At 36.1% G+C, this 13,511-nt stretch overlaps 1 protein-coding gene across 7 annotated transcripts in view; it reads right to left on the bottom strand.

Moving 5' to 3' along the window:
- LOC147844603 (uncharacterized) overlaps positions 1 to 13,511 on the bottom strand; it is a 240,158-nt gene that overhangs the window by 91,306 nt on the left and 135,341 nt on the right. For 2 of the 7 annotated variants that reach the window (XM_088649933.1, XM_088649934.1), the window contains 2 exons: positions 7,881 to 7,929; positions 4,891 to 7,615 (listed from right to left, as the gene is read on the bottom strand). The exons of the other annotated variants lie outside the window; for them this stretch is intronic. In XM_088649933.1, the coding sequence (XP_088506059.1) occupies positions 7,515 to 7,615; positions 7,881 to 7,929 (150 nt within the window). In that variant the 3' untranslated portion in view covers positions 4,891 to 7,514. Of the gene's footprint in view, positions 1 to 4,890; positions 7,616 to 7,880; positions 7,930 to 13,511 lie in introns of those variants that run through there. 7 annotated transcript variants of the gene reach the window in all.

Raw genomic sequence — 13,511 nt, 5'->3', positions numbered from 1 at the left:
TCAAATTCAGTATGATCATATATTCTTTTATATAATACAGTAAGTCCACGTACAATAAGTCTGTAATTTAATAATTACACAGAACAATACTTCACCAACATTTTTGAGATTAAAAGCTAGTTAATACTTTAATATTTTAATATACTCTCTGTGTAGGCCTATATTTATATAATATAATATATCATATAATATTATAGTTTTAAATGACATTTGACAATTTCAGTAAATATTTTAGTATTTTTAGCAAAAAAAAAACAAAACAAAAAAAAAAACACAATTATTTACTTATAAATATTCAGAAGCCTAAGTGCAGTAAACATTGTTATCTATAGTATTTCTCATGTGCATTGACGTCCGACATCCTGAACGTATAAAGTGTCCACTTTTTGGGTCAACAACATCACTAAAGCAGCTTACTTTTACTTCAGAGAACTCTTTAGAGCATTGGTATGTCGAACAGGTTTTCCTTGCCTGTAGCAATGCCACAACAGAGTAAAGTATTTTGAGCGGAAGGGCAAGAGCAGACTTGCTTCAGGTTTGTTTCCTGCTGGACAGAAACTTGGGCTCAGAGGCGAACTTTTGCAAACAGCCAAGAGCCTTTCACTGCCTTGCATAACATCAGCGATTATGTGGAAACCTTCCTTATTTAGCACAGACATGCTTTAGTTTCTTTGTTCTGCCTGGTCCAAAGTCCTGCTGGTCATTCAGAGTTTGGCAGTGTAAAACGGAAGCCAGGCGCAGAACACAAGTTGGCACAGACTTTGCTAGTAGTGAAACTTTGTTGCCAGATAAAAGCATGGAGTTCAGCTGCTTAATATCAAAGTTAATACAAAACTAAAAGCTGATGGAAACATTTTTTGTGATTTGGAATTTATAAAATGGTTTTTGGGTTTGGACCGGATGTTTACATGCAGTTGAAATCAGAATTATTAGCTTGCTAGTATATTCATTCATTTTGCTTCGGCTTAGTCTTTATTTCAGAAGTGGCCACAGCATAATGAACCACCAACTATTCTGGCATATGTTTTACAAAGCGGATGCCTTTCCAGCTACTGGGAAACACCCATACACTCTCATTCATACTCACACTCATACACTACGACCAGTTTAGTTCATCCAATTCTATAGCCCATGTCTTTAGACTGTGGGGGAAACTGGAGCACCCGGAGGAAACCCACGCTAACACAAAGAGACAGTATTGCAATATAGTTTGAGCAAGTACTTTCTCTACTACTTTTCGAACGATTTTTTTTTTCTTCAGAAGCATTTTGTAGGAATTGCAACTCAAATTCATTTACTCCAGCCACTATTTTATGACAGAAACTCCTTATTCTTTCCATATATTATATTAACATTTTTCAATTCAAATGAAGGCAACATGACAGATCATTTCAGAAGTAAATTGACAGGTTCATTGTTATTTTACTTGTCAGATTTTAGTAAGTCCAAAGTTCATACAAGTACAACGCAATGCTCGATTAGATTAAGGGGTATTAAATTATAGAATGATTGATCCCATATATATATATTTTCCTCTAACAGGTTTTAAGAGATGCATAAGGAATCACTTTAATGTTGTTTTGTAATTTTGCAAGGATTTTATTGTATTGTATGATTTCTAATTATGGTTGTGTGTATGTGATTTTGTAATGGTATTTGTGTGTATTATTACTCACTTGGAATTGGAATTTAGCATTTCATCCCTTTGGAATTATAAGGTTCTGTCTGCGTTCTGAATGATTTAAAGATATTGAGCTTCAAAGTTTTTGCATTCCATAACAAACATTATGTGTGTAACATTTGTTTATTTAAATAAAATGTCTTAAAATGTAAATAACTTATTAAAAACATCCCATAACGTAAATAAGTTGTAATTTAATACTATTTCAATACTCAATTTTGACAAAAACGTCAGATAGAACCTTACAATAAGGTGTCGATTTGTTGAATGGAATTGTTTTTGTTATTATAATTTAGGTAGAGGCTCTAAATAAGCATTTTGGGCTTTTTGCCTCTTCCTGCACATTATGGCTTTATATATATATATATATATATATATATATATATATATATATATATATATATATATATATATATATATATATATATATATATATATATATATATTCTTCTGCAAATAAAGAAAATAAAAAATAAAAACATGCAAACTCCACACAGAAATGCCAACTGGCCCGGCCGGGACTTGATGTGAGTGCTGAGCCACTGCATCGCACCGTTTAGTTTAGTTTAGTTTAGTTTAGTTTAGTTTAGTTTAGTTTATTTGTTTACAGGGTCAATGCACATTAATAAACATTACTGTAAAATGTGCCAGAATTAGCCAAGAATGGCTATTTTTCATCTGTAGACCCCTTACAGAATGTTAAAAAGTCACACCTAAAATATTAGGTTGAACTTAAAAGGGTTTAAAAAAATGGCTTTTATTCTAGCCAAAATAAAACAAATAAGACTTTCTCCAGAAGACAAAATATTTTAGGAAGTACTGTAAAAATTTTCTTGCTCTGTTAAACATCATTTGGGGAATCTGAAAAATAAAAAACAAATCTAATGATTCTAACTTTAACTTTATTAAGGGTTTCATGAGAAGTCAAACAGCGTTTTACTGTAATGCGCTTGTTTTTATGGGAGTGGTTTTACTCTAAATCTATAGGCACGACAGAATTAAAAACAATTGTTTTCATCACTAGGCAATAGGGTGTGCGATTTGAGTAGTACAGATATTTTAGCGATCTAAAGCGCCACCTGGCGGTGCAAAGCGGCATTGCAAATAATATAGACGGAAAGATGGACTGAGACACACAAACTCACCCTAAAACCACACTTGAAGACCGCAAGATATGTGTACTGCATGTCTAATGCAATGCGAGCCTACTTAATAGGTTACTGAAGTGTGACTTTCTAAGAGAATGAAGCCTGAATCACCTAGAGACAGAGTATTACTGTGATCAATCACCTGCTGTCCACATGAGCGCCGGGTGATGAATGACTCCCATATCACTGAACAAGCAGCAGCAATATCTCAGTGCTACTGTAGATGCACAATATCGCAGATTTGACTTGGCATCACTCAATCAATCAGTAAAGCAATCAATCTATGCGTCATGTCGTTCCTGTGTGACTTTTTAGTGCTTTGAAAAGTAAAGCGGTCACACTTTACAATAAGGTTTCAGTTGTTAATGTATTTACTAACATGAACTAGGTATGATCAATACTGTACTGTATTTATTATTCATAGTTTAACATTTATTCAAGAGTTCACACTTAACTCCTGACTTACAAAAGCGTTTTGGCATACAGTCCCAGGAGAGACCCTGAGCTCAAGGGACCCTGGAGTCCAGGGCTCCCTCCCTTTGCAGGGCGAGGGGAGATAGAGCTCAGGGCGATCTCAAAACTCCCCCGCAGCAAAGGCAAAGGTGAACTTCCTGAGAGTAAGACGTCTAGTAAAAGAGACTTAGGTTTAAGTGGTCTATAATGTAGAGCGTATTTAAGCTTTGAGAGGAAACCAGGGAACCCAGGAGAAACCCGGGAGAACCAGCTCTGCACAGAAATGCCAGATGCTCCAGCAAGGAGTCAGAGCCATTGGAATTCCTGTAACACACGTTACATGTTACATACATACTGTTGTATATATATATATATATATATATATATATATATATATATATATATGATATATATATATATATATATATATATATATATATATATAAATATATATATATATATATATATATATATATATATATATATATATATATATATATATTCCTTTAATAACTGCATTCTAACAGGCCTCAGCTTCACTACAAAAAGTGAAGCTTTTAGACTCGAGATTCAATGTCGAGATTCAACATCTGCTCTGACACACCTGAACATGACGATTATATTGCTATTGTAAATGATAAATATCACCTTCTCATAACGGTCTCAAACAAACAGACAGGACAATAGCAGTGTCCTGAAGCTGTCACGTGACCACTCTTACTGGGTCAGTAGAGGTCTGAGTAAAAGCCATTCAATTCTCCGCACAATGGGACAGAAACATCGTATCACTTAGAAGAGTGGCATGATGACAGCAGTTAGTGCTGAGTGCAGAGAGGGAGCCAATGGAAGACGAGTGTCAGTAATGGCCTCTCGGATTGCTCTGGATGACTCACACACATACAAACACACACACACACACACTCAGATCCTCCTTTCTGCCAATGCACTGACTGAACCGAGCAACAAAAGTATCCCTGAGCTTGTTCAGGGTTTGTCAGATGAGATTTTGATTTGTTTTTATAACCAATCATTTGCTGTTCAAGGGCTAATCTACATCAGAGTACAACAAAAAGTTACATTTAAAGAAAATGCTAGGTTATTTCAACCAATTTCTGGGTGTAATAGTGTTACGATAACCATCGTTATCGCTGGTTCTCCCACACAATGACCATGGACTACACTTCCACCTTCTTCTGGACTGGTCACACTCACACATGCTCACTCATCTAGAATGATTACATTCTCACCACCTGAGCCTCGTCAGAGACTGATTGCACTCAATACTTAAACCACTCATTCACCCATTTAGTTTGCCAAGTCTTGTTATCTTTCACAGTAGCATTACAACACGTTTCCCAGTCTTGTTATCCCGTGTAACGACCGTTAGCCTTGTTAGCCTCTTTGTCTTTGCCTGCCTTTCTGATCTCTTGCCTGTGTTTGACTGCGATTCTGGATTGTCTCCAAATACTTGTTTGCACATGTGTTGACCATCGCTTGCCTGATTTTGAATATACCTGCATGTGGATCCAAACCTTCTGTTGTCAGTGTCACTCCCAGTCGTTACAAATAGAGATTAAACCAACTGCTGTGTTAATTTTCAATTTTAATGCAGTTTATATACACTACCTGACAAAAGTCTGCAAATCAACAATACAACAAATAATAACTTGACTTCTAGTTGATCATTTGGAAAAGTGGCAGAAGGTGGATTTTTCTGATGAATCATCTGTTGAGCTGCATCCCAATCATCACCAATACTGCAGAAGACCTACTGGAACCCACATAGACCCAAGATTCTCATAGAATCAGTCAAGTTTGGTGAAGAAGACATCATGGTTTGGGGTTACATTCAGTATGGAGGTGTGCGAGAGATCTGCAGAGTGGATGGCGACATCAACAGCCTGAGGTATCAAGACATTTGTGCAAACCACAGCAGAGGGCAAATTCTCCAGCAGGATAGCGCTTCTTCTCATACTTCAGCTTCCACATCAAAGCTCTTGAAGGCAAAGAAGGTCAAGGTGCTCCAGGATTGGCCAGCCCAGTCACCAGACATGAACATTATTGAGCATGTCTGGGGTAAATTGAAGGAGGAGGCATTGAAGATGAATCCAAAAAATCTTGATGAACTCTAGGAGTTATACAAGAGCGCTTTTTGTTTTTTTCTTTTCGTTTTTTCTAAGCAAAGGCAGTTGTTACTGTCCTAATTAGATAATTAAAAATCAAGGCATGATCATATTGTATTTTGGTAAAATAAGTGTAATCTAGAGGCCTTTGCCTTTCATATAAGCCACTTCTGATACCAAATGATCAACTAGAAGTCAAGTTAATATTTGTTGTTCCTAAAACTTGGATAGGCGACACGGTTTATGTAAAGTAGTGTAGTTTTATATAGTAGTTTATGCATATTTTATGGGTTTTAAATAACCCAACATTTCTTAGAGTGTATAAAGCAATGTTGACTCCAGACTCCCTATTTTATTATTTTAAGTGAGTAATCTAAGGGTTCAGAGAATATATAAATACTGAGAAAAATTTGGTGTTTAAGTACTTTGCAATGCGCTTTGTTATTCAATTTTTAATTTAGATGTATTTACAATAGGGAGTTTATAACATATTTTCATGAAAGATTATTTCATGCAATATTCAAATCATTTTTTTGCACAAAGGCAATATTTGTATTATTTTTATTCTTTTGGTTAAAAAAAAAAAATTATAACTTTTTTTTTTCAATCCACCTAAATTTGCAAAAACTCACAAGATCACTTAACTTGTTACTTGTTATTTTGTCCCAAAACCCAGCATTTTAATTACAGTGCTGGCAATGATATCCTTTAAAACTGGGCTTAAAAACAAGCATTAAGACTCCTATAGTTTCACTTAAGGCTGCTCCGTGCTTAATATTCAGTGTAAGACACAATGCTGTATAAAAGCCAGACTAAATTACGTTAGCTCTGACCCATGCCACACATAATAAAGTATACAGTTGTAATTGCTGTCTAAATGCATTAATGCCACATCTGAGCAGCATTAAACAGACGTCTAATGAGTTAATGATGCTCCGCGCTTCTTAAAACTATATGTAAAGACGTAACATTGCATAAAACAGACTAAATTATACTAAACTACGACATTCAGATGAGCTTTAAAAGTGCGTCTCTATATAACATACCGCATAATAAATCTCTTAAAGTGACAAAAAGACAAAACATTTGAGGTTTGAGTTCTATTGTATTACAAATATGATAAAAACCATATACATTTTTTTTATTTTACGGTTAACTGCTCTATTTCATTAATTTAGTAGTATACATCAATGTTTCACACATCTTTATATTGGTAGAATTTATAGTTTTAAAAATGGCAGCTGTGGATGAAACGTAAAAGAATTTACTAAATTATACGGTAAACTACTGTATTCGGCTCTGTGCTAAAGACTAAATCATACTAAACTAGTGACATTCAGATGAGCTTTGAAAGTGCACCTTTATAAAGCATAATAGACCTCTTAAAGTGTCAAAAATACAAAATGTTTGAGGTTTGAGTCCCATTGCAACTGCGGGAAAAACTCAATCAACTTGTGCTGGTGAAAAGATGTCAGGGTCTATCTGTCAGAGAGTAACCCATCATCGTAAGCCCTTTGCTTTCTGACATGCACACACTCTAGGTGTTAAAAACAGCTGTCTTGTTCTCCGCCGCTTCCTCAAGGGCAATTCCTTTCGCGTTTGACACACTCGCGCATATTGACAACTGCTGAAAAAAAATCAAGAGAAGCAGATTTGGAACTGAGAATGTAGTAGCGGGTGACAGGTAATAATAAAAGAGCTATTGTTCTGGTTGCTACAGTAAAACAAAGACAAAATCTCATCTAAGCAAACAGAACGCAAATGCAACATTCATTAAGGCTTTGCCAGTACTGAAGGACTAAACTTCCAACTTGTTCATACTACTGAATGCATCCAGAAATAGAGTTCATCGTATATGCAGGATACGCAACAGGCTGAAAAGATTGAAGTTTCCTGAGTCTGAGACACAGAGATGAATGGAGAAACATATCTAAGTCCACATCGAGGCATTTCCATACATTACTGTCCGCTTTCATCAGCCAAAGCTCACCGCCAGCAACACTAAAGTATCGTAGTCACAGGTGGACAACTCTTATACAGCTCTGACAGAGGTTACGCCACATGACCGCCATAATATCAGGCTTGCTTATGGCTTTCTATTAGAGCGCTTCAGTGCACTGTAAAGGAAAAACACTTACAGTAAAACATCCTCGCTGATATGCCAGAACCGCCATTGAAGAACTGTTTATCGGAGGTGGAGTTTTCTGCAACTGTAGAAACAAAGCATAATCAGTAAGCACACATCATCATAGAAATGCAACAATTGTTGACTATATATGATCAAATGTAATATAAAACACATGCAGATATTATATAATACACACATTAAAGCATCAAGATATGATATATACTTACATTAAATATGATTATATATAATATAAATAACATAACTCTTACTTACACATAACAACATATCATTAGAAAGGTATATGAATGATTGAATGAATGAATGAATGAATATGCATGTGCACTCACCGGCCACTTTATTAGGTACACCTGTCCAACTGCTCGTTAACGAAAATTTCTAATCAGCCAGAAAAGGGGAAGAAAGATGATTTAGGGGACTTTGAACGGCAAAAAATTTATATATATTTATATTTATATATATATATATATATATATATATATATATTTTTTTTTTTCTTATACGTATATATAAGAGATATGATGGTCATGGCCCTCTCTACATATGAAAAATACTTACACGAAACAATATAGCATTAATAAAGTCACTGTATTGCTTTATGCATAAGTTACATGTATCAATTTACCAGGAAAAAAACTGAATTACACTTTACAACACTACCAATTCTCACTATTAACAAGTGCATTATAAAGTACCTATTATTAAGCTGTAGGCTGTTTATTAGTACTTATAAAAGTCCATATCCTGATTATCTTATTCTACATATCTAACCCTCCCTAATAACTAACTGCACACTGTAAAAAAAAAACCTGGTTGTCTTAAATTTCTAAGTTGAATCAAATTAATCTTAGTTGTCCATTGTACTTATATTATATTAAACTGACCTAAAACAGCTTATAACTTATCAAATTAAGTTAGAACATGATTAACTTAGTTTAATAAGTTACAATTAACTAAAAACATGCTGTCATGACTGATATATATATTTTTTACAGTTCAACTACTGCCATAAAACTCTTAATTTGCTGCTTATAAATAGTTATTATTGATGCAAAAGTCAATATTATTGGTTATTTAATAGCAAAAAATGTACCTTAAAAAAGTGGCCATTTATTCTATCATGTAAATTTTACAATTTATTATAAAACATTAAATTTTACACAATAAAAAAAAGATTCCTGGCTTAAGTTTTTAGTTGAATTAAATGACCTTATCTAGTCATTTCAACTTCAATCAGTCAAACTGACAATAATTGTTTTGTTAAACTTGTACAGCTATTAAAAAACATTAGTTGAAACCTGATTAACTAATAAAATTAAGTTAAAGTAACATCAAAACCTTTGTTGACATATCTTTTTGTCATGTATTTATTTTATAGTGTAAACAAGTCACTTATATTGTCTCCTTGCAAAGCACACTTAAGGTGTATTTCTTGACTTGACCACATGATGGTGCTCACTGGTCAATCTTCAAGTTTCATACTCAACACTCTCACCCAACAGCAATTTTATCTTCTAATCTTATCATCTTGACTGACTGTAGGACTCTTATAAAAGGAGAGAGAGGGAAAAAAAACAGCATTACACTTACATCGTCTCTATTACAGGGCTAAAATTGAGGGCTGAAGCGGAGCCAGGGAGCGAGAGCGTGTTGGCAGCCGTACAGGAAAGCCTTGCTATCATCGGGTTTGCAGGCTCGACTCAGACAGCGCTGAAGGATGATACACACACTGATACTGAGATGAGACACAGACGGGGCCTAGAGGACGACTGGAGCCACTTTAGGCTCCCTCACAAGACTAAAGCATATCGGTTTTTTTCATATCAGCTGCAGTAGATCATTTGAGTTTTCTGTATGGTTATGACTTAGGGTTTCGACATCTATCCAGCACACCGAGCATCGATCGGTCAACCTGTCGATCTCCTGGTTCCTGAATAAATAAGTGAGGTATTTCTCAAAGATTTAGTGTTGGTTCGAGTCCAGCTGTCAGTAGAAAAGGCTTTGCTTGATCTGTAGTGATGCTGCAGGGTTGTGGATGGCTTGTAAGGCACTGCTTTGTGGTTTATGAGGTGACCTTTGGGCTTTCTAAGTGGTCACGTTCTGTAAGTAAAAACGATTTATTTTCTCCGTAGGGAATTTTTAGAATAAATAATCAACTTTGATGACAAACCTGTTGAGTTTTAAGGTTTTGATTGGTTGTATAAACACAGACTCATTGGGAATATGTGCCCAGGGCTACATATTTGAGAACTGGCAAATCTATGGCCAGGGTCTAGATCAGGGTATATGCAGGAGTCCTAAAGGTTATTTTAATACCTTTTTAAGACTTTTAAAGACCTTCTCAGATTATTTTAAGACCTCATCACCACTTCTAATCAATTTACCAACTGTTTAACCTAGTCAACAGTTGTTAATATATAGTTATTAATAAACAGTTGTAGTTAAATAAAACAATGGAGCACAACCGTGCAACACTCAGATGAGCTTAGAAGAAACAAAGCTTGAAAGAATAAATTACGCAGTTGTTTTTAGCAACAGGCTTCAGCTACTATTTAAACTCATCAGTCTTCAACTAGGAGTATGCAAACTTACATTTCCCCATTTTGCCGTCTGTTTCGATCTATGGTTTCGCTGCATGTGGAGCGCATCACATCACCTTCCTGCGTTTCTCGCAAATTATGTGACATCATCCGGACGGAGGAGCTTAGCCAGACGTGCCCCAGCCCAAACAATCGCATGGACCGAGCACGCCGTTGTTAATATTAGGAGGAAATTAAACATATTGATGTTGTTTGAGTCAAACACTGGACGATGCTTGGAAAAAAAAAGACACCTCACAAAAACATGATAAAAAATTTTGAATACCTTTTAAAGGCCTTCATTTTCTTATAATTTATTATTTTAATACTTTTTAAGACCCCCGCGGACCCCCTGTAGATATGGCTTCATTTTTTGTGTAAAACGAACGCTACGCTGCTGACAACCACTTTTTTTTTTTTTTTTGGTGCTATACAGCTGACCGCTGACCCCCGACCCCCATTTGAATGACTTTTCTGGTTGACCAGTTTGCTTGGTAGCTATACCAACAACCGATGTCAGATTTGGGACACAGAGCATACTGGGGTTCAAGTCTGGTGAAGGATTAGGTTTCAAAAAACAGGTAAAATATGTGGGAATATATTTAAGCCTGGGTTTAGTTGTATATACTGTTGTATATAACTCAACTGTTCATTAATTAAGACAACTGTGTAACTTGAAACACTACATTACCCATAATGATGTACAGAAACTTCAGGAAATCCAACATAGGCTGATTCTGAAAATGTAGCCCTATATATTGGAGATCGCGAATTATGTTACAAGTACGTATGAGTGCATTTCGTCTTTAAAACGAATACTACCCTTTTCGCGCTTACCAACTTATCTCCATATGGATGGCTTTTCTGCGGTTACCAGTTTGTCCAGTAGCCATGTACGTTAGCGAACTTGAGATGCAGAGAGGAGTTGACCACGACGACGAGGTTAGAGTCTGGCAAAGAACAGTTCCAGAAAGTAGGTAAGACAAAAACAGAAGCCAAAAAAACAACAACAAGTAAATAACAAATAAATAACAGGGTGAGAATGTTGTAAAATTTGAAAATGTGGTAAAAATCAAGTTTTTGGCAAGGTTTTTTTTTTCTGGATTGCTTTTTAAAACTGTTAGTTAGTTAGTTAAACTGTTTAAGGAAGTGGATGGGCGGGTCAATCGATACATTTGAAAAAAAAACTATTGGTTGGGTTTAAGGAAGGAGGAGGGTGGATTAGTCGATCGGTCAATCAGTCAGTCAGTCAGTCAGTCAGTCAGTCAGTCAGTCAGTCAACAGCAGCCTCTGGTGGATTTACACGAGAACAGCAGGCGCGAATGGCACTCACAAAAAAATAAATTTGTGATCTCAAAAATCACACACAGCGGCTTCTGGTGGATTTACACAAGAACAGCAGGCGCAAATGGCACTCACAAGAGTATGCACTCAAAAAGCATACACCGTGGCCTCTGGTGGATTCGCAAAAACACGCATCTCTTCGTATCTCCTGGAATGTATTTGGCACTCTCCAGAAATGTATATAAGCGTACATTTTCAGAATGAGCCTCAATTGGAAGTAAGGTGCAACAAAATTTCTGCCTGCTCTCATGAAATGGAATAAGGGTGGTCAGCAAAATCTCAAAATACTTGTATAAATGTGAGTTTTGATCATTATTTTAAGCGAATTGTCTTCCATTTCCTTCACCTGCAATGCTTTGTGAAACTAAAGTTCATTCCTTTATTAAAGTCAGTCTCAAATCAAAGTTTGTAATGTTACTATTTACCTTAAGCTGGCTTTCTGACAACAATTTTAAAAAGATTTAAAATGCCTCTGGGAAAAAGGAGTCAGTGTTGAAGTGTCTATTGAAGCGTAGGCTCTGTAAATGCATCGGTAATATAAGCTTTTTTGCCACTTTTATTATCCAAATGCTGCATTCAAAGTCAGAAATATAATAGCAATGTATTTGAACTTCATTCATGTCAACATAACAAACAGTGTGGGGCAAGATACACATCGAAATGGAATAATTATGTGATTTATTCAAATCCCTTACCATAAGCACAAGAAAATAAAGTAACGCTTGTCTTGGCAATGTCATGCTGACAAACTAAACAGCAAGTAGGATCAAAACAAGATATTTACCTAAAGGAGGATGGGATTATTGAACGGTCCTACACTATACTAACTAGAGTGCAACAAATCCACACCAAACTAGCGAAATGTTCACTCCCCGGGAATAATTCATATCAATACACTCTTCAGAAGCCACGCACAGCAAACAATTCATCATCACCGAAGGAAAAATGCATCATGTTTGATAGAAAAAGAATAAAAAAAAACCAAGAACAATTCTTAAATGAAAACGCGGGCATATTACAATAGCCTATGTGAAATCCAGTCACCGCGCGAACGGTTAAATCATAACTCTTTCTGCAGTAAGCCTTCCTGTCATATTTCATAAAAGTGGTGCTAGTGACAAAAATACCACCTATAGGTAGGGTTCATTTTTATTCAGTGTAAGGTGAAACTGCTGATTGGAGAGAAAAAAAAATACAGAGAAGGAGGAAGCATTGAGAATGAATAAGGAAGATTTGAGATGAGGAGAGATTTGCAGTGACACCCATATCAGCTCTGGCACTTGTGTGATGTGAGTTTGGCTTTGACTTTCTGTACAACTAATTTTAATGGCCAATTAAACAAATGAAGTTTTCCAATGCCACGGCATGCATGACCACCGAGATAGACGGCGTCAAACTTGACGTGATGGCAGCATTTGGCTCGCTACTCCAAGCGAAAAGAGTAAGGATCAAAAAGTCCCTCATTAAAAACTCTCCTGTTGCCACACCTCTAAGACAACGGATTAAGATCCTGATCCAGTGCAAGACAAAAGCGTGACATTAATATTTAAGCATGCTTTCAAGGCTGTGTTTGGATTTATCTCACCACTAAAAGTCTCATCGGGAACCAAGCTCTTCTGCATTTGACAAATGAGTTTAGAAATGCTCTTGCTTTACATACCTTCAATAAAAAAAATAATAAGCAGATGGTTTATAGTACAACTATTCATTTTTGTTCATTCGAGTGGACAAGGCTAAATACAGGGAATGTGCATTAAAATGTAAATGGTTTGTGGTTGACCACCTCTGATTACTGAAAATGCATGGTAATACCATTTGGAAATAAGCGATTATATAAGAAACTGCGTTATGTTCAACCCAAGCTCATTCTGGAAACGTAGCCCGGCGGACTTTTTCTGGAGACCGCGATTTACGTGGCCGGAGGTATGTACGGCCGCGTTTAGTTTTTTTCGAGCGAACGCTGCGGGGCAGTCCGGGCCTCTTCGCGATCGCCGGACGACGGCTCGCCTCCGAGTGGAGGGCTTTCCCGATGCAACT

Source organism: Danio rerio, chromosome 4 (genome assembly GCF_052040795.2).
Source record: "Danio rerio strain M-AB ecotype USA chromosome 4, GRCz13ab, whole genome shotgun sequence".
Taxonomy (NCBI): Eukaryota; Metazoa; Chordata; class Actinopteri; order Cypriniformes; family Danionidae; genus Danio; species Danio rerio.
The sequence above is the reverse complement of the archived record's forward strand: the minus strand, read 5'-3'. Positions and strand labels throughout refer to the sequence as shown.